Source organism: Halichoeres trimaculatus, unplaced genomic scaffold (genome assembly GCF_033239565.1).
Source record: "Halichoeres trimaculatus isolate MK-OKI-2021-1 unplaced genomic scaffold, fHalTri1.1 fHalTri1_scaffold_3, whole genome shotgun sequence".
NCBI lineage: Eukaryota > Metazoa > Chordata > Actinopteri > Labriformes > Labridae > Halichoeres > Halichoeres trimaculatus.
In genome coordinates, this window is record NW_027437181.1 from 15169058 (window position 1) to 15188091 (window position 19034).

Here is a 19034-nt window from a genome sequence, read left to right on the forward strand (position 1 = left end):
CGGGGGCCGCGAAGGACGGGTTCGGTGAATCCTTCATAGCCTCACATATCCCAAGATTCATTGCGCATGAATGCCGAACATGATGGACACAGCCGAACTCCAAAAGGAGTCCTGTTTTATTCAGATATGAAGGATTTCTGGCAACAACTATGTGATTGTGTTTCTAAAACGTGAAAGAATATTTTGTTTTTCTGTGTGAAAATGCTTTGTTTGGGCTCTTTTCAAGTAATATACTGAGGAAAAACAGTTCTTTATAAATCTTCTCATTGCTATATAAAAATATGTTCATAAATGTAAATTCTTTTGGGTAAAAAACTTACTTGGTGTTTTTTTATTTTTTATTTTTATTTTTTTACAAGGAATTAAAAAAAGACATTAAATCATTTCAGCAGCTTGTATTTTATACTTTTTTATTTATCATCCCCCCAGCACTCGATCAAATGTTGAAAATGTACGTTAGTGCCGTACTCTCATGTAAATGGTGGTTCTATACTCTATCAATAGGGATAATAATAATAATAATAATAATAATAATAATAATAATAATAATAATAATAATAACGCAAATTAATAAAAAGATAGTGAAAATCATCCTGTTTAAATGTGAGGTTTTTATTTACGTGTGTTTAAAGGTAATGCAAGCCTGACAGGTGAGGGCGGCGCTGTGTGACGTCGAGGGTGACAAACAGGAAATGCTTCATAGACCAGACCGTCTCAATTCAGTTCGGCCTTTGCAGTCTACACAGGCTACGAAGGCTGGGTCCTCCGAAGGCTACAGCCTCCGTAGGCTGCAGCCCCTGAATTGGGACACAGCTCCTGACTGCAGCCTGCAGAACGAGGCGTGCCTCAACGTGAGCGGGGTTAAACCACGCGTTGCGCTCTACCCGGCTCTACCCACTGTCTGACTTGCCGTCTTCTTCTTCACATTTTACAAGTTTCCACGCACAATACTGCCACCTACAGGATTCGGGAGGGGCAGTTGACTATGTCCGGTGGCAACAAAACTGCTTTTGACTTCTTTCCGTGAAAACATCAAGGGAGATAAACCTCTCCTTACTCGGTATGTTATTTTAATATTTTGCCAAATTCAATAATTATAAATAGGTTCATGGAGTTAATATCTGTCTTAATTCTACTGGTAGCGCAACTGTGACTGAGTTTCCGTTTTGTAGTTCTTTACGGCAACGCTACTCAAAAAGCTAACATTAGCAAGTTAGCTTTCAATAACCTCATCTCGTCGTGCTATGTTATCAGCTCGATCTTTGACTGGCGGCTTCACATGTCCAGAGATAAGAGTAACAACAACAAAAACAACGTTGTTTTGATCTTTGTTTAATGTCACAGGAAGAAGAAGAAGGAGATTCACAATTTTCGGTTGAACCAACAGACTTTCCTGATAACGTAACACCACGTCCACGATGACTGCTGCTGTGAGAGGTAAGTGTTGTGTATTTTTTCTGTGAGTGGTTGTTCATGTTTCTGCCAGGTCAGCTAGGTTAACAAACTGATTGGTAGTTGGCAAAGGACATTGATCTTACATGTGTGTGTGTGACACGTACAAGGCATAGATAAAACAAACAAAAAACTATCAAGATCACGAAGTAAGCTTGTGATGGCTAAATAATCCGAAATCATGCTGAGAATTAAATTCCACAGAACACATTTTGGTACTTAAGTATCTAAAGATTGAAAAGTTAAAGGCCCATATGTTATATAATTGGATGATGATCAGCTGTGTGAGAATACAGTGTCAGTATGAAACTATCAGAGTAAACCAAAGTCTATCTGAAAACATAAAAGGTAAACAAGATGGCAAGTTTCACTAGTTTCTGTAACATAGTTTAACGACCGTTATTATGTCTACTCTTTGCCAAAGTACTGTCTGTTTATTGACACCTTAAAGTTTTCAAATCAGCCGTTTTCATTTACAAGCTGGGCAGAAGCTCACTGTTGTCACACACCATGCTTTAAACTAACACAGACACATAATGCTTGAACGTTAGTAGATCTTTGTGGTTTGGGAATCTTTGGAGTTATTCACTTGTGGTTTAAACAGACTTCACCTTTGGTTTTTCTTACAGGCTCGGCCAGAGTGCCTGTTCGAGGTGCCGGTGATGGCATGGAAACTGAAAAACCACAGGCCATCTTGGAGGTTAAGACAGATACACTGCCACCAGCTTCAGCTCCAATTCCCCTCCTGAAGGTGGCAAGCCCAAAACACAGTCCTAAATCCAATCACCCTGCTCCCCCTGTTACGCCGCAGCCCCTCGGGGTGCTCCATCTAGGCAAAGTTAGTAGAGAAGCCTGCACAGAGGTGGATGCAGTACGGATTGTGGTCCCTCGTGCTGCTATTATCCGGACCAGCCGCACCGGACTCACTGAGGGGAAAGGAGAGGCTGGGCAACAGAATGAGGAGCAGGGCTCCCCACCACTGCCTCTGGTGGAGGACTGGAAAGTTCAGCTGGAGAAGCTGCAGAACTCTGAACGCAGGCTCCTGCAGGACAAAGAGGGCCTCTCTAATCAGCTTCGTGTGCAGACAGAGGTAGGGTTCCTGTGAAAAGGAGACATTTTTACTAAGAAATTAGACTTAATTAGTCAGTAGTATTTCTGTTTAACCTATTGAATCATGAATTGTTGACACACAACTGTGAATTTGTTAAAGGTAAAGGAACATAGCATGTGTACTTAAAATCTTCCTTGTCCCAGGTAAACCGTGAGCTAAAAAAGCTGCTTGTAGCGTCAGTGGGTGATGACCTTCAGTACCACTTTGAGCGGATGTCTCGGGAGAAGAACCAGCTGATTCTGGAAAACGAGGCTCTGGGCCGCAGTCTGGCACACACAGCAGAGCAGTTGGAGCGGATGAGTATCCAGTGCGATGTTTGGAGGAGCAAGTTCCTGGCCAGCAGGTAAGAGATTAAATTAACATAGACTCATTTTTACAAAATGCGTTATGTGGGCTAAAACTTTTTTTGATTCGGCTGTATAAGTATTAAGGGAAAAACATGTTGGAATCTGTAAGGGATAACTTAAAGGCTCTTCAGTGGGGAATAAAGTTTTGCATGTGTGTTGTCTTTGCAGAGTCATGGCAGAGGAGCTGACAAATGCCAGAGCGGCTCTGCAGAGACAGACCAGGGAGGCACAAGGAGCAATCCAGGACCTGCTGTTAGAGAGAGAAGAGTTCTCTAGAGACATGGTGCTCACTCACAGGTAACATAATGAACTGATATGCTATAGCTCTTATTTGAATACTCAAACAATGACTGTAATTATTTTAGATAGTGAGGCCAACTCTGTGTCATAGCACCACAGTCTAAATCCTGATGTTGCTTCTCTTTCTGACATCAGGTCCCTGGAGCAGCTATTGGTGTCTCTGCAGTGGGGTCGGCAGCAGACGTACTACCCAAGTGCACAGCCTCTCGGCACAGGTGAACTTGCTGCAGCCAATCACAAGCTGGCAGATGCCATCAACTCCCACCTGCTGGGTAACACTAGTGGCAGCAGTTCAGTAAAGAGCAGCAGTGCAACAGCTGAGCAGCTCTGCAGCACACCGGCTGAGAAGATGGCTGAGAAGGTAATTTTTTTATTTTAATGAGTTGACATTATGTTACATTCTTCAAAAATCCTAAGGTTTATAAATGTTTGCTTTGTTAATTCTAGGTGCTGAAGATTTTAGACCCTATAACCTGTTCAGAAAACACAACAGAACCTCCACTTATGGACTCCTCCACCACAAACTTCCTCAGCAATAAGAAGAGCATCGGCAGATTTCACCCGTACACCCGCTATGAAAACATTACCTTTAACTGCTGCGAGCGCTGCTCTGGAGACATCTTGGTGCTGTGAGGTCAAAGAATCTGACACGGGTAAAACTACAGAGAGCATTTCAAACGACTGATGGCTGAGCCTGAAAGCAGCATGGAGAATAGTGCTGCTTTATGTAACTTGACTTCTTGAGTAAACATCTTTTGCATTTCTGAATATTTGGAAAATGGTTTTAAAAAAATTAGCCAGTTGTCCATATTTTCTCTCATTAACCTAGAAAAATGTAAACAAAAGAGTGGCTTGTTACTGAACTGTGATGTAAAAATGGTGAAAGCAGAATGCATTTCAGGAACATTACAGCCTTGTTTTAACTATGAAAAATAATATCTATTACTTGGATGTGGGGTCAGGAAGAGTTATTGTTGCTGAATAGACACTTTGAAGGTGTTTGCTTATTTTAACTTGAATATTAGGATTGTGTTCTCCAAGTTTGCTGAGGCAATCCTGCAGTATTTATGTGAGAACAACAGAACAGAGTGGCTGTAAAGTGCAAGTGTATCCTGGGGCTCGACGGGGCTGCCTTTTGAGAATCTGCAGAAAAAGAGACAATGAGCTGTTTGCACATGTGTACGAGGATGCCTTCTATTCTGGAAGAGACACCACTGATCTTGGTACAGCAGTATTTTGAAAATTGCATTAATATATTGTGTTTTATTGCTGCTGCAGTATGAATTCAATTCTTGATTTTCTGTTACTGTCAAATGCTCACACTTGACCACTTTTTGACATTTCAAAAAAAAAAAAAATTAACAATTTAAAAAATCAAAGTTGATTCTTTAAAAAAAAATTATTGAATAAGATCATGTTGTTCCAGGTGATTGTTTTTTAATCTTTATTTTATAATAAAAAGTGGTCTTCTTTTTGCTGTTTCATCCAATTAAAAAATCTTGAAATGAAAACACGTTATATACTTCACATGACTGTTTGCAGCTCTCTCGTGTAGTTTGGTTTGTTTCAGCTGCAAGGAAAACTTGTAATGATGAGAATATGATGTATACTGAGAGCAGCGGCAAAAAATAAAGACCAAAGTAGTTCCTACGTTTTTTAAACTGCATTGTTTTTTATCTTCTTTGCAATTCAGTTATTCAGAAACACAACTCATGAAGTCCATTACAGTTAATTCACTGATCCTGATGGTGACCATAAACATTTCAATAAAATTAGAAGATAACATGTTTTTGAACAACATTATTCCTCATCCCACCAATTTTTGTTCTTGCTTGCACCCTTTCCTCTATCCACGCTGTTCTTAAAAGATGTCCGTACTTTGGTTACAGCTTCTTTCTGTTCTTTGTAGGCTGGCCGAAAAGTTGGACCGTCACTTTTAGGTCTTAATGGCCAGTCATTATCCAGTCTTTGTCCATACTGTGACACTCCCCTGCCTCTGTTATTTGTTATCCCTTTCGGTGTCTTCTGCTGGTGGAATCCATCGTGCTTCCTCTGGGGCACAAACTTTAATGCCTGCTCCCATTTCCCTGTCTCCTTAATAGTGAGCATAATGCGGATCATCTGATCCAGAGTCAGATTTTTGGCTCCCACCTCCCAGTGGAGGTACTCATCGAGTGGTAATCGTGCAGTAGTCAGCTTCAGGCGCTTGGCATTGGCTAAAGACAAGCCAGACTGAATCGACCGGTCCACTAAAGCCCCGATGATGTAGATCTTGGAGTGGTCAAACTTACGGAGAACATTTGGAGAGTCTGCAGTCAGGTATACAAGCTGTTCATGGGGAAACATGTCAACATGCCGGCGGTCAGTGGCGGTGATGAGCAGGTGGTCCCATGCCACTTCTCCATATCGCCTCAGCAGCTCCTGCATGTAGGCTCCATCCCTCTGCAGGTTGCAGAAGTGGAGGTGAAAGGGCTCAATGGCACGTCGGTTCCATCCTTCCACCTCCATCAGCTGGGACACTGTGTTTTCTACCTCCCGCCTGGACATGCTTGTGTCGTAGCTCATGTCAAACACCAGGGGCTGATCAAACATCATGGCCTGGGCGCTCCTCCAGGCCAGAAGCTGGTCCAGGGAGCGGTTCCAGAACTGGCGGATAAATGTCATTCTAGGCTCCTGAGGTCTTTCATCTTCTTCCATCCCCTGACTGTCTTGCCCCCTCTGCTCCCTCAAAGCTTCCCTTTCTGCTTTCCTCTTCAGCTTTTTCTCCTTACTGCCCTTTTTTTGGACCTCTTTGATAGCCAGGAACTTTAGGTACTTCTTCCTGGCAGACTTGGTGGTGAGCTCTGCTAAAATCCTCACCTGTTCATCACTTATCTCTTCGGGTACTAACTTCCCTGCTTCACGCCACATTGTGACCATTTCCCGAGTTGCCTCTGGTGAGGAACTAAATTTTGAATCACTTCCTGTGTTATTTTTTCTGTCATCATCATCATCATCGTCATTTTCATCATCATCATCATCATCTCTTGCTTTACCTTCTTCACTAACTTTCTCTTGTGATGCTGCTTGAGATCTCATGACGGATTTCCATTTGTCCAGATCGATTATGTCCAATTCCCCTGACTTATCCATTTGAGGCTGGAGAGCATCTTTCCACCCTGCGCGGCCAGTGCTGATTACTCGACCAGGGATGTGTGGTGGTCGATGGTAAGAGATGCTCTTGACCGGACGGAGACTTACGATACTCCTCTTAGTAACACAGGATGTCACATGGTGACTGCATGTCCAGAGTTCATGCAAACCCTGAGTAGCGAGCAGACGGAACATTGCAAAATACAATGTGAAGTTGTCGTAGGGAGGCTGGAGACCAGGAAACGTAGACCAACAATGCTAGTCTATCGTGATAGCTCCGAGGCTCAAAACAATCATGTACTTCTATAATGCGACTTCTGTCCGTTTCGCTGCCATAAAAAAGTCACAAACGAGATCAACATCTTGTTCAGAGTCTGAGAGCCTCGAAGTTATGCTCACTTCACGCTTGTTAAATATTGGTGGAAGGTCACGTTGGAACATGGTGTAACACTATAACTGGTCCTACAGCAACCTCAATCCGTTTAAGGGTAATGTTGGGAATATCTGCTATTTTTGGAGAGTCGGTTCTTTTAGCTCGGCTCACTAAAAAGAACCGACTCTTTAAGCTCCCAAGTGGCTCCACTGATTATTTTTTCTTGTCAAACGTATTAATTACAAAAATAATGTAAGATAAATTCCTTATGTAAAAACACACTGTATCAAGTGTTTATTTTCTATATTGCTTTATCTATAAACTGAAAACACTCAACATGGAGCACTAAAAACAAAGACCTATCTCAGTTTGATCAAAAGTCCATAATCTGATTGATAGTACTCAAACTATTTACTTAATTTTTTTTTTTTTTTTTTTTTTTTACAGTAAAATGCAAGATTAGAAAATAACTCTGAAATTAACAAATCAAACCAAAAGAAAGAAAAAAATCCCAACACAACCTTTCTTTATTGAAGATTGACTACCAGAATAATCACTGTGGTCTGTGTGTGTGTTATGTGTATTTTTTCCTCTTTACAAGTATTTTTTTTGGCGCTTTTTTATGCCTCTTAGAATGGGGTGTGACTGTAGACTGTGTTGAATTTAGATGTATTCTCCACGACGTCACCCATCTGTCCCTGAAACAGTGAAATGAAGCCAATTCGCAGACTCTACCATATTCAATATGATGTAGGCTCTGAGCAAAAGCAGCATAAGCTTCTTTTCTAACAGCTAGCAGGCCCAAGCCGCTTTTAGTAATTCATTTTACACATACTTTAATATTATTTTTGGTAATAAATCAATCTGGGGAGGCAAAAAAATAAATCTGATGAGACACCCGGGGGCCTTAGGGATCGAGTCTTTTACGTGAGCCGAAAGAATCGGATGTTCTTTAAGAGTCGGAATCCTTATCATCAATAACTGGTTGCACCACTGCAACGACACACGCCATTGGATGACGTAACTTCCCCTCAGCAGCAAATCAAGAGAAGCTAACGTGTTAGCATCGAAAATGAGTTTGTTTTTGCCAAAGTTGACTTGTAAAAAAGACATAGACGAAGTTATAAAAGGCGTAGCAGAAAAAGTCGTTGTTCTGAGGTTTGGAAGAGACGAAGACTCAGTTTGTCTACACTTAGATGAGATTGTAAGCAGAACCAACAACGCTAGTCACACAATAAATACTCAGTTGTACTGTCACTACTTCTTTGACTCAGTTTATTTGTCGTGTCTGTCATCACCAGCTGTCAAAAACTGCACATGACCTCAGCAACATGTCCTCCATTTATATCGTCGATGTGGATAAAGCTCCCATCTACACAAGATACTTCGACATCAGTTACATCCCCTCGACTGTTTTCTTTTTCAACGGGCAGCACATGAAGGTGGATTATGGGTGAGTAAACAAACATACCGATATTTTATTAAGAGCTTTGTCGGATTGTGTATTCTTATTTCTGCAAAAATGGAGCGAAATGTGATCTTTTGACACACTTGGCCCTTTATAAAGGCTCTGATAAATCGATTTAGTGTACAATTTAGCTGACAATTTCGTTGCACTTGTTAACAAATTAAGTTCTATTCTTTTCTGTTTGTGAAGAGTCGATTCCTAAAGCTTGTGGAAACATTTTGAGTTACTCACCTTGTCAACCCAATGGCAAATACCCAAGAGCTATGTAGTCATTTAAATAGGCAGAACATATTTACATTGCAAAAGTTTGTTTTCACATCATTTGTTTGATAATGCTATCTTAACTAGTAACAGTCAGAAGTTTAGTACAGTCGGAAGCCTGAAGGGGACCGTACTTTCTGAATTGTTCTTTTTCCTAGACTATGAATTAATTTTGAATCCGACTTCACATTAGATGTTCATAACTCCAAAAGCACAAAATCAACTCAGAAATACAGTCAATTTGCTCTGATATTGTTAGCGTGTACAGTGGTAAGACTAGTGTTTTGGTTTCTAGACTGCCAAAAAATGATCCAGTTATTACAAGACCAGCTCTGTCATCCTTAGATATAATTATAGATTCATAGGTTGGCATCTTATGGAAACAACAGACATGGCACAAGAAGCATTGTTAGTTTAAGACTAATATTTAAGTAAGTCAAGATCTTGTGGGAAATGATCGGATTACTTGTTATAATGGGAAAGTTAAAGAAAGCATATCCACGTCTGTTATTCAAAATTTTGCACACGCAAGCAAAAGATAATCTCTGGGGAACACATTTGAGGTAAGATTGACCTTGATTGATTGATGTGTGATTGTATTGTCTCTCAGCTCTCCAGATCACACCAAGTTTGTTGGAAGCTTCAAGACCAAGCAGGATTTCATGGATCTGGTTGAAGTCATTTACAGAGGAGCCATGCGTGGAAAGATGATTGTTCAGAGTCCAATAGATCCTCAAAATATTCCCAAATATGATCTTCTCTATCATGGAATTTAGAACTGACATCTGCTCAGCACTGAGGACTACTTGCTCGCTGAATGACACCTCCAGTAAATCAACTACAATCCTGACTCTTATTAACACAACATATGGGAGAACTAAAGTTTCTCAAATTAGGACTCTTTACTTGTTTATTTTACTACAAATGTCAAATTACAAACAAAAAAACAAAAAAACATCCAATCCTAACTTCAGCCTCAAACTATGTTTAGAGGTTGTAGACTTTTACATCAACTGTTTCATTATAATTCTTTGATTACACAGCTGGGGGTTCAAAATGACTGCAAGGATGTAAACAATGGTGATTTCAAACTGGTTTTCCAAATGTTTGATGCTAAAGGGATTGTTTGTTACATCCCAAGTGTACACAGATTTTTTCTGTCTGGTGAAAGTGCCAGCAAACAAAAACTTTGTTTACAAGACAATTAAACTGTTTTACAAACTGCTTTCTTGCAAACACAAGATCATTGTTTACCCAAACACTTGTAAAATGCTGTTACTATTTTTGAGATACATTTGTCCCCAGGGTTAACTAAGTACCTACATTTTGTAACTCTAAAGCTTGACAGAGAGGGTGTGATGATTGATAAATCAATTTTATTCATTTTATTTTATGTTTTTGAAAATGCAGTGTCGTGATGTTTCCCATGGAAAAGAAAGTGCATGATTAAGCAGAGATACAGTTAATGTGTCTAACATTGTGCTATAGGTTTTTACAATAAACTTTTTTTTCATAAAATTACAGTCTAGTTTGTCCACATCCTTGAGCTTTACATTTTTGTGTATAGTGCTTTATTCTGCTGTTTATGTTTACTGATATGACAATTTGTGTGACTGAATAAATATATAAAAACCCTGGAAGCATGAAACAGTGTGCATAACATCAAGGTCTGTATCATCATACTTAGTCCACTCACTACTAAACAGAGGAAACCCATTGTGAATGTCTAAAAGTAAATTTCAGCAATGCAATTTGAATGTTAAGGTGTTTATGTTGCAGAAGTTTCATCACAGAAATGAGTGAAAACAGTGACACAGTGCTGCACAGTGCTGCACAGTGCTGTGTGTGTGTGTGTGTGTGTGTGTGTGTGTGTGTGTGTGTGTGTGTGTGTGTGTGTGTGTGTGTGTGTGTGTGTGTGTATACTCTGTATACGGTGTATACCGCTTGTTCTCCATGCCTGCCAGAGAGACTTTTATTGTGAAGGGCACAGCACTGTCAGGCTTAAAAGCCCCGCCCACAAACAAAATAAAATATGAAGTGGACTTTTCATTTTTTGTGTGAAGACGAAAAAAATAAAAACTGATTCTGATTCTTATAATTAAAACTGAGACAATATGGAGAGACAGTAAAACTCACAAAAAATTGTATCTTAAAATTTAAAAAAGTTCAGCTGTTGAAAAAAAGAAAAAAATTAACCACTATCTTAGATGAATGATATATCAAGCACTTAGGGCCCTACTTTTATGGGAGACCTGTCAGTTATAATTTTTAAGCACTTCAAAACCTTCTATAGCTTTCAGCTAAGAAAAAAAAAACGTTTAAACGCTCAAGACCCTTATTGTGAAAAGGAAACGTGCAGGAAGTACTTTTTCTCCCGGCGGAAGTTAGTAAAATATACAGCAATGGCAGCGACCTTGTTCTCAGCATGGTGTTTATAACCAAGTCTTTAGTAAAACAGCTTATACCTTTGTATACGTACAGTCTCATGTGAGGTTTTGTGCCTATACTGTCAGTGTCGGTGAAAATGCTTTCCGTCTTAAAGGCTGCCGTCGGTGGATTGACCGGTGTGTGCAGAGCCCACGGTCATCAAGGTAATTACTTAGCTAACGTTCACGTTAGAGTCATATTTGTGTGAACGGCCGTCTTTTCAGTATTCCAGTTTGTCTTCCAAAAACGGGTTTATAACAGTGTGTGACGTGAAGTAAGGTAAAAAATGTCAGGTGTGTCGTTGTCAATGAAGATAGGCGGTTTTCTCTGACACTGAGTTAACAGGGCAGATGACAGCCATACATGAGTAGTGATTCTCAAAGATACACTGGACTTGGAATGCTTTTCAAGTAAGCTACCACTAAAACATACATAACATTAAATAAACCAGTCTCCACACTGAGATTTGATTTTTTGAACTGCTTTGAGAAGTGGCCTTATTTGTTCAAATTTTGGATTCTGAAACATAGTTGTTTATATGTCTCCCTCAAGGATTCATCTGCCTGATGTGTAGTCTAGGATTGGAAAACACCATGCAAAGAATTTACATGTTTCTTTTGTTCTACAGGTCCTATATTCAATCATCTCAAAGTTCTTGCTTCTGGACTAAAGACATTCAGTATCCCACCAGACTTCAGTGGTAAAGTATTGTTATCACGACCATCTATTATTGTCAGTTCTGTGTAATGGATCTGGGTCTTTTTCTGAATGAGATTGATAATTATATGCATGTATACAGCAGAGGGGGGGGGGGGGGGGGGGGGTTAAGCAGTAATAAAGAAAATAATTAACATAACACAGTTAAGAGTTTCATAGGTCCCTTTTGTGGGTCTAGTCTGGTATTTGAATCTTTAACTAAGAAGTGTCTGCCCAGTGCTGTCTGGAAGAAAAGTTGTTTTTATAACCCTTCATTCTTGTTTTACTCCTCCTGAAGATGTGGTGTTGCCAGTGAAACCAAAACTAAAATTTATGAAAAAAGTGCCAAACTTTAAAAAGGCCAAGAAAGAAACAAAGAACCTGCAGGACATCCAAGGACCAGCTCAGGCAGCAAATACCTTTACAACGGGACAGTATGCCATAGTGGTAAGTGCATTTATTGTCTGTAAATGATATTTACCTATGAATTTTAAATAATAGGACCAAGTTTTAAAAAACTGACAGTCTTTGTTGTAAAATATAACCAAATATTTTGAGATGGCTTCCATTACACAATTACAAAAAGGGACTCCTGTTTTCTGTGTCCTCCTTTGATGGTCAGGCCATGGGAGGGGGGTACCTTCACTGGGGTCACATTGAGATGATACGACTTACCGTGAACCGCAAGATGAATCCCCGCACAACCTTTGCCCGCTGGCGCATCAATGGTCCATATAAGCCAATCACTCGCAAAGGTCTGGGTCAACGCATGGGTGGCGGCAAGGGAGCCATTGACCACTATGTAACACCTGTCCGCTATGGCCGATTAATTGTGGAGGTGGGAGGAAAGATTGAGCTCCAAGAAGTTCAGCACATCTTGATAGAAATTGCAAAAAAACTACCCTTCCCTGCCAAGGTGAGAGGACATATACAGGAAAACAAAATCATTACCTGTTCCTTATTATTTGTAACATATATGAACATTTTATAGAGTGAAGAGTGGTAAATGACACATATTTGATTCTTTGTTTCTACAATTCTTTAATCAAATTGTTTGACCTGTATAAAAACAGGATTGATTAAAGAGTGTTTTTTCTAGACTGTATCAATCTCTGGTAAATTTTTCGTGAACTTAAAGCTGATTACATATAAATTTAAGAGATGTTAATCATGAACAGCCATGTGGAACTCCACTTAAGTTTTATTTTGGAGTTTGACTTTTAAGAGGAAGCTCTGATGACACCTCTTGGCAGCATGCTTGCAGTTCAAGATGCTTAACTCTTAACGTTAAAGACATGCACACCACAGGAAATTTAAAGTAAATGTTTTCAATTTAATACAAGAAACAATATAACCCTTTTTTCATAAATGTGTTCCATTTCATGTGTGATGATTGCGTTTAACGACTGCACTTCATTTTATTCAGGTTATGAGCAGAGAGACCCTTGAAGCAATGCACAAGAAGCAGGCTGAAATGGAACAAAACAACCAAAACCCTTGGACCTTCAAACAGATAGCACGGGGTAATATGCTGGGTATCAGGAAAGTGATCAGCCCCTTTGATGTGTGCCACGATGGACGCTTCACAGGCAAATTTCACCTCCCTGGGAGAGTGTGACAAACCTGAGGGACTAAAATTGGCACAGTGTCATACTGATACACCAACCAGGCAAATGGGAAGCAGCTATTATTTGAAATGTTCCTATTTTCAGTTATGTATAAAAATAGTTTTTTTTTTTTCATTGTTTTACCCAAAACACTTTGATTAATTGAATTTAAAGAAACTGTGATGGATGTTTCTCTTGTCTCTTGCTCTCTTAACTAATAAATCAGTGTAAATAACAACGTTTAATTTGTTGGTTGAAACGTGTTTTTGTTGGTCCACGTGTTTTTTCCTTGTGGTTTATAAAGATCTCAGTAAGAAATTCAAAAGATATTCAGTTGAACAGTTTTGTACTGTCATAAAACAAACGTACTACTAGAGACGCGAGTGTAGATTTTTGTGCCCTGCGTTTAGGCTCACAGGTAGCATGTTGCGTGATGCTGGGATCATTTCTGCCCTATATGTTACCTGCGGCATCTTTACGCACTTTTATTTCATGCCTAAATCTAACTTGCAAAATGATAATGTACCCTGCGTTGATGGACGTCTGACTCTCGCGATGCAATATTTTGTATCATGAAAAAGCTGCCTGGCAAGCAAAATACTGGGAATAGGTTTACAATTTACGCGCATGCGCTTTGTTCACCCCTTTTAAGTATTCGAACAGCCGCGCGAAAATGAGCTCTTCCGACATCAACAATTCCCAAATTGCAGATTTTGTTCTCATATTTGCTGAGTCTTACAATTTAATGATTTGACCTCTGCACTAGAGAGTCAGTGTTTTTTCTAGATTAGAGATACATCAGACTGTCGATACATTTGTCAATAACATTACCTTTTCGTTTAGTTGCTAAGTCAGCACCATAGATTGTATAAAAAAGGTCAGCACACATGAAGCCTGTACGAGGTTCAAGCCGAGCTGCGTCAAAAAACCCTAATTTGAAAAGCAAGCAAAGGAAGGATAAGGCGGCGAAAAAGGCAAGCAATCAGGTAAGATCAACGATGCAACAACAGAACATAAACAGAAAAAGTACGTAACCCTTAAGGATTACCTGGATTCCTGCAAAAAAAACTGATCTTCATCTAAGTCGCACCAATAGACAATCAGTCTGATTAAACTAGTACAACACAAGCTGGCACATGTTCTTTCTTGAATACACAATATAAAAACATCAGCAGTGCAGGCTGGAAAAAGTATGTGAACCTACTGGTTGACCCTCCTTTGGCAGCCATAACATCAACCAAACGTTTTGTGTTGTTGCAGACCAGACCTTCACAACGGCTTTTGGACCATGCTTCTGTTCAAAGCTGTTTCAGTTCAGTAATATTCTTGAGATGACTTGTGTAAACCACTGTCTTCATGTCATGTCACAAAATCTCAATCAGGTTTAGGTCAGGAGTCTGACTGGACCACTCAAGAATGCATATTTTCTTCTGTTGAAGCCATTGTCCTGTTGCATTACTCGTTCCCTCTTGAGGTTCAATTGGTGGACAGATGGCCATAAGTTCTCCTGAAAAATGTCTTGATAAAAGCAGCCCTACACCATGAGCCCTCTCCACCATATATCCTAGTTGGGATGTGGTTTTGATATTGGTGTGCTGTGCCTTTCTTCTCCAAACATAGTGTGGTGTGTTCCTTCAGCCTGCACTGTCCATGTTTACACGGTGTTTTCTATTAAAACATGAAAACAAATAATTTTCTCAGTGGTATTAGTTTCAGTAGACTTATTGTCCATTGTTGTAACTTGAATGAAGATCAGAACACATTTTACGACCAATGTATGCAGAAATCCACAGGGTCCACATGCTTCAGCTGATGCTGACATATTTTGTTGCTACTCTATTAGTTTGATTGATTCTTAAGTTTCTTTACATGGTTTTATTACAGGACTTAGAGCCAAAAATCAGTGGGAAATACCAGTTGAAGCAAGCACAGAAGAGGAAAGGTTAGATCAACTTTAATGTCTTTCCACCTCTATAGTTTTGTAATGCATATTTGATTAGAAAAATAAAGCTACATACTGCATAGGATTGCAGGGAAAACCAACATTTCTCTGTTGCTTTATGTTTTCTTTAATAACATGCCAGCTGAAGGTTCACCTCCAGTCCCTACAAACAAGTTCAAAGATCAAGAAAAGTGGAAGCTGATGACCAAATCTTCCATCTGTGCTCTGGAGAACATGATAGACTTGTCAATACTGTAAGTTTTGATACTATAAACCTTGTTTGATTGTTTTTTCCTGATCTGTTCTTGTTGTTATTAGATGGTATTCTATAAGCACAATTGCAGAACCAGCCATCCAGAGCAGTGAAATAGATAGAAAAGAGGCACCTCATATGTCAGAGTGCAGTGAAATCAACATTGTAAGGGCTGTTTCATTTGTTTACAGAGCAACTCTTGCCTTGAATCGGACAGAGAAGAAAGAGAGCCAGGAACATCTGAACATAATGAAAAAGAGGTATGGAATGATGTAACTGATAGTTATTGATTAGATAGATTGTCATTTAACAAATGGGTTAGTTACTTACATTACCAGCCAAGCAGGTACTTTATCACAAGTTAAACTTTGGTGTGTTTTAGTCATGTAGAATATTGTGATAATTTTTTTTCCTAAGCTAATTTTACTAATCGTGGTCTATCATGCATTTATAGAGAACTGAACTGATATGGGGTTAAATGAACATGCAGATCAGTTCAATACATTTTCCTGACCACTCATTACAAACTTCATGAACATCAAAACTCATAAAACACTAAGATGGGTTAAAATGTATTCAGGTATAAAAGATTTTGATAAGTTGATTGCTGATCTCTTTTCCTCACTTATTGTAGGTTTCTTGCACAGTGTGCACAGCTCAAAGTTCCTGAGAGCAAAGAAAAATGTATCCAGTATTCATCTCAACAACACCAGGATGAGTCAAAGAAGTCTGTGGTTGGAGAGCAGACCCTCAGAAAGCTTGAGGTGTGAAAAAGCTATTTTGCAAGACTTCTGTACCTTAAAGATGATCATTTTCTTCCTTTTTGAAACTAGTTTCAGCTGTATTGTATATCTTGTATTGATTGGATATCCGTAATGTCCCGTAGCTTTCATGGACATGGGTATTTGTGTTTAGTATCAGGGGATTGATATATTATTCAAAAATAGTGATGAAAATATTTCCAGTTGCAGCCATTAATGTAAAAAATGGTACAAATCCTAAGCTCACACACATTGGGCTACATGATGTGTTTGCAGGAAGATTTGAAGGCTGTGGTCAGCGCTCTGGAGAGGACAGAAGAGGAGACGGTGTCTTTACAGCACTCATGCAGAATGCTGAGAGACCAGGTGGAGGAAGAGGAAGGGATAGCTAAAGAGGTCCCAAACACCTACACTTCAACACTTCCATTCTACATTTAGTATGCAGAAAAAATGGTTGCACACATGCCTGATCCTCATATTAATGCTTTCACTGTATCTATCCAACACAACTACCACATAGACAGAGACTTAAGTCAGAGCTAATCTTAGCCATTGGTAATTTATTTCTTAAAAGAAATCATGTCTTAATAATATTTGTTTTTTTGTGCTGCAGACTCTGAAGGATGTTAAACATGAAGGTCAGAGCCTGAGGCTTAATATGGTGAAAAGTAGATGAAAAGAGCCGTTACATCGTATTGATAGTGTTGCTCCTTTAACTGGGCTACAGGATACACAAGATCACATGAGAATCACACTAGAGTCCTGTAAAAAGTAATATTCATTTTAATCAGGCTTATAATGTTAATAAACTCTGGTAAAACAGCAATAAAAGGACATTTTCAGCATCATAATTAAGTTGACCCAGAAATAAAGAGGCAGACAGTATTTCTCCATGAAAATACCCACCTGTTTAGCATGGGCAATCTGAACACTTCTTAGCAAAGTTTGAAAAACATTGCATTAAACCTTCAAAAGTTATCAAAGCATGGGTTTTCAGATAAGGTTTTTTTCTTGTTTTTCCTGAACTTCAACCGTTAGATGTAGAGATAAAGATATGTCAATACTCAGTTTTCTCCCTTTTTTTTCTCATAGATTTTACAGATAACTGAACAAACAGTTCTTCATCTTCCCCGCCTGTGCACAAAGATGGAAATGCATTAGAGGTAAGCATGGGGGTGCACAAACAAACTTTAATTACTTTAACATTACATCTGCAGGACTTGTCCCTTTTGCACAATAGCTTGAACTTAAAAGGTTCATTTCCTTTGTAGCAAGAAAAACCTTGTACTCACTGTTGCGAGTAACATGTGGTAAAAATGTCTGAGTTGACACTTCCTCTTTGATTAAACAGGAAAGTTGAAACATGTTCTTGGTTATGCAACTTCTGTGTAATGTTGTGAAAAAGTATTGAAATCAGTTCTTTCGAAAGAAAACATGACAGCTGTCACTCTATGTTGTCTGATTTTATCAGCAAAAGCATTTTTTTTTACACTGAAGCTTACACAAAAAAAGGGTCTCACCATACAATTACTGGAAGCAAAAATAATGTAAGGTTTTCCTTAGGTGCTGGAGAGAAAAATGGGACCAGAAAAGGCGCTTGAGAGGACTGCACATCTTCTCTCACACAGATCAGAGAAGCCTAAAAGAAGATCTACAGCAGGGATCTCCAACTCCTACCTCGGAGGGCCAAGAGGCTGCAGGTTTTATGTCCAACCAAAAACTCCACCAGCTGATTTCACTGATTACATCACATTCAAGCAGAGCGCAGAGGCTAATCAGTGAAATCAGCTGGTGGAGTTTTTGGTTGGACATAAAACCTGCAGCATCTCGGCCCTCTAGGGTAGGAGTTGGAGATCCCTGATCTACAGGAATAAGACATGAGAACACACTTGAGGCCTTGGCTTATGTGAAAATATTACTTAGGAACACTCATTTCCACCTCTGTGTCTTCTGGTACACCTTTAGTGATCAGTTTTGAACAGGAAAGTTATCCACTTACATTGGGATGTTTCGAACTGTGGTCGCTCTATTAAAAATGAAATTAGGATTTCAGTTTTAGCAGTTGTTGTTGTAAAAGCTGCTTTATATGAGATGAGAAATGCCCTAAAGTTGATTGAATTCTTGCCTTTTAATTTGAACTGACAGCTAAGAGTGAAACGGAAAACAAAGAGGGAAAAGGAAATGACACAGAATCGAACCATGTTGAGGTTTGAGGTTATGGGCTTATGCACATCAATAGTTTGGCTCCTGGGTGACCTTTCAAATGTTTGCATGAAGTATTCTGCATCAAGTATTCTGCAAGATTTTATTATTTCTAAAAAAAATAATTCTATAGAGCTGACTGTTTTACTGTTGTGCTATGGATGCACCTGTCTGCTTTAATGCCACTACACAGACTGTACTAGTAAATTCTGTACCTGTAGACTGAGACTTCTTGGTTGTTTTTAATAAAAAAGTCTTCTCAGGTGGGCTTGGGTCATGTTTGCTGATAACTTTAAATTGTTGATGTATTATGGAGTTACAAAGACATCCTCTGGAGAGTCAAAATATTTTACTTATATTTTAATGCAGATAAAATAAATGTAAAGTGCTGATATTGTATATAGTTTCATTCCTTTGGTCATCAGTGCCAAAAAAAACACTTTTATAAGCAACAAACAATGTTAAAGCTATTCTATCATCCGTTCAGTATTATATAATGATTTTGCAACAGTTTCACTTCCATTGAGCAAGTTGTTGCTTCAGTCCTCTCATAGATACACATACATTCATAGGTTAACAGTACAACTACTCTGTGCTTGTGATCAAGAAAATAAACTCATTAATATAATATAACATTTATGACACCAACAATACCTTTTTGAGTCAATGCTTATACAGAAAAGTTCATCTCACTATCACAAA

General features: G+C 39.1%; 5 protein-coding genes across 6 annotated transcripts; 4 read left to right on the forward strand and 1 right to left on the reverse strand.

Moving 5' to 3' along the window:
- Nucleotides 1-708: 708 nt before the first annotated feature.
- Nucleotides 709-4649, forward strand: blzf1 (basic leucine zipper nuclear factor 1). The gene is made up of 7 exons (XM_074666804.1): nucleotides 709-1060; nucleotides 1345-1437; nucleotides 2082-2542; nucleotides 2707-2906; nucleotides 3079-3207; nucleotides 3346-3571; nucleotides 3658-4649. The coding sequence occupies exons 2-7, from the start codon at nucleotides 1419-1421 to the stop codon at nucleotides 3841-3843; spliced, it is 1221 nt and encodes a 406-aa protein (XP_074522905.1). The 5' UTR covers nucleotides 709-1060; nucleotides 1345-1418; the 3' UTR covers nucleotides 3844-4649.
- A 45-nt stretch (nucleotides 4650-4694) lies between these two features.
- Nucleotides 4695-6809, reverse strand: trmt10c (tRNA methyltransferase 10C, mitochondrial RNase P subunit). Its single transcript, XM_074666803.1, has one exon. The coding sequence runs from the start codon at nucleotides 6535-6537 to the stop codon at nucleotides 5011-5013; it is 1527 nt and encodes a 508-aa protein (XP_074522904.1). The 5' UTR covers nucleotides 6538-6809; the 3' UTR covers nucleotides 4695-5010.
- An 884-nt stretch (nucleotides 6810-7693) lies between these two features.
- Nucleotides 7694-9967, forward strand: txnl4b (thioredoxin-like 4B). 2 transcript variants are annotated; one of them, XM_074666731.1, is made up of 3 exons: nucleotides 7694-7774; nucleotides 8017-8168; nucleotides 9055-9967. In XM_074666731.1, exons 2-3 carry the CDS (start codon nucleotides 8047-8049, stop codon nucleotides 9218-9220), a joined length of 288 nt encoding a protein of 95 aa, XP_074522832.1. In that variant the 5' UTR covers nucleotides 7694-7774; nucleotides 8017-8046; the 3' UTR covers nucleotides 9221-9967. The 2 variants fall into 2 exon arrangements, with proteins under 2 accessions (XP_074522832.1, XP_074522830.1); XM_074666729.1 differs by having other exon boundaries at nucleotides 7710-7919.
- An 835-nt stretch (nucleotides 9968-10802) lies between these two features.
- On the forward strand, nucleotides 10803-13371 carry mrpl16 (mitochondrial ribosomal protein L16). The gene is made up of 5 exons (XM_074666733.1): nucleotides 10803-11035; nucleotides 11500-11571; nucleotides 11866-12014; nucleotides 12190-12483; nucleotides 12994-13371. Exons 1-5 carry the CDS (start codon nucleotides 10969-10971, stop codon nucleotides 13183-13185), a joined length of 774 nt encoding a protein of 257 aa, XP_074522834.1. The 5' UTR covers nucleotides 10803-10968; the 3' UTR covers nucleotides 13186-13371.
- Nucleotides 13372-13807: 436 nt separating this feature from the next.
- Nucleotides 13808-17838, forward strand: cenpq (centromere protein Q). Its single transcript, XM_074666647.1, has 8 exons — nucleotides 13808-14160; nucleotides 15059-15116; nucleotides 15259-15370; nucleotides 15561-15629; nucleotides 16004-16133; nucleotides 16407-16526; nucleotides 17223-17293; nucleotides 17694-17838. The coding sequence occupies exons 1-7, from the start codon at nucleotides 14062-14064 to the stop codon at nucleotides 17289-17291; spliced, it is 657 nt and encodes a 218-aa protein (XP_074522748.1). The 5' UTR covers nucleotides 13808-14061; the 3' UTR covers nucleotides 17292-17293; nucleotides 17694-17838.
- The last annotated feature ends 1196 nt before the right edge of the window (nucleotides 17839-19034 follow it).

Excerpts from the sequence above, each read along its gene's own strand:
- blzf1 (XM_074666804.1), top strand. Across the intron at positions 2,543-2,706 it reads AGCTTCGTGTGCAGACAGAG|GTAAACCGTGAGCTAAAAAA; the intron begins GTAGGGTTCCTG and ends TCCTTGTCCCAG. Across the intron at positions 3,572-3,657 it reads CTGAGAAGATGGCTGAGAAG|GTGCTGAAGATTTTAGACCC; the intron begins GTAATTTTTTTA and ends TGTTAATTCTAG.
- trmt10c (XM_074666803.1), bottom strand. The coding sequence starts at position 6,537 with ATGTTCCGTCTGCTCGCTACTCAGGGTTTGCATGAACTCTGGACATGC.
- txnl4b (XM_074666729.1), top strand. The coding sequence starts at position 7,788 with ATGAGTTTGTTTTTGCCAAAGTTGACTTGTAAAAAAGACATAGACGAA. Across the intron at positions 7,920-8,016 it reads GTCTACACTTAGATGAGATT|CTGTCAAAAACTGCACATGA; the intron begins GTAAGCAGAACC and ends TGTCATCACCAG. Across the intron at positions 8,169-9,054 it reads CACATGAAGGTGGATTATGG|CTCTCCAGATCACACCAAGT; the intron begins GTGAGTAAACAA and ends ATTGTCTCTCAG.
- mrpl16 (XM_074666733.1), top strand. The coding sequence starts at position 10,969 with ATGCTTTCCGTCTTAAAGGCTGCCGTCGGTGGATTGACCGGTGTGTGC. Across the intron at positions 11,572-11,865 it reads TATCCCACCAGACTTCAGTG|ATGTGGTGTTGCCAGTGAAA; the intron begins GTAAAGTATTGT and ends CTCCTCCTGAAG. Across the intron at positions 12,484-12,993 it reads AACTACCCTTCCCTGCCAAG|GTTATGAGCAGAGAGACCCT; the intron begins GTGAGAGGACAT and ends CATTTTATTCAG.
- cenpq (XM_074666647.1), top strand. The coding sequence starts at position 14,062 with ATGAAGCCTGTACGAGGTTCAAGCCGAGCTGCGTCAAAAAACCCTAAT. Across the intron at positions 15,630-16,003 it reads CTGAACATAATGAAAAAGAG|GTTTCTTGCACAGTGTGCAC; the intron begins GTATGGAATGAT and ends CACTTATTGTAG. Across the intron at positions 16,527-17,222 it reads AGGAAGGGATAGCTAAAGAG|ATTTTACAGATAACTGAACA; the intron begins GTCCCAAACACC and ends TTTTTCTCATAG.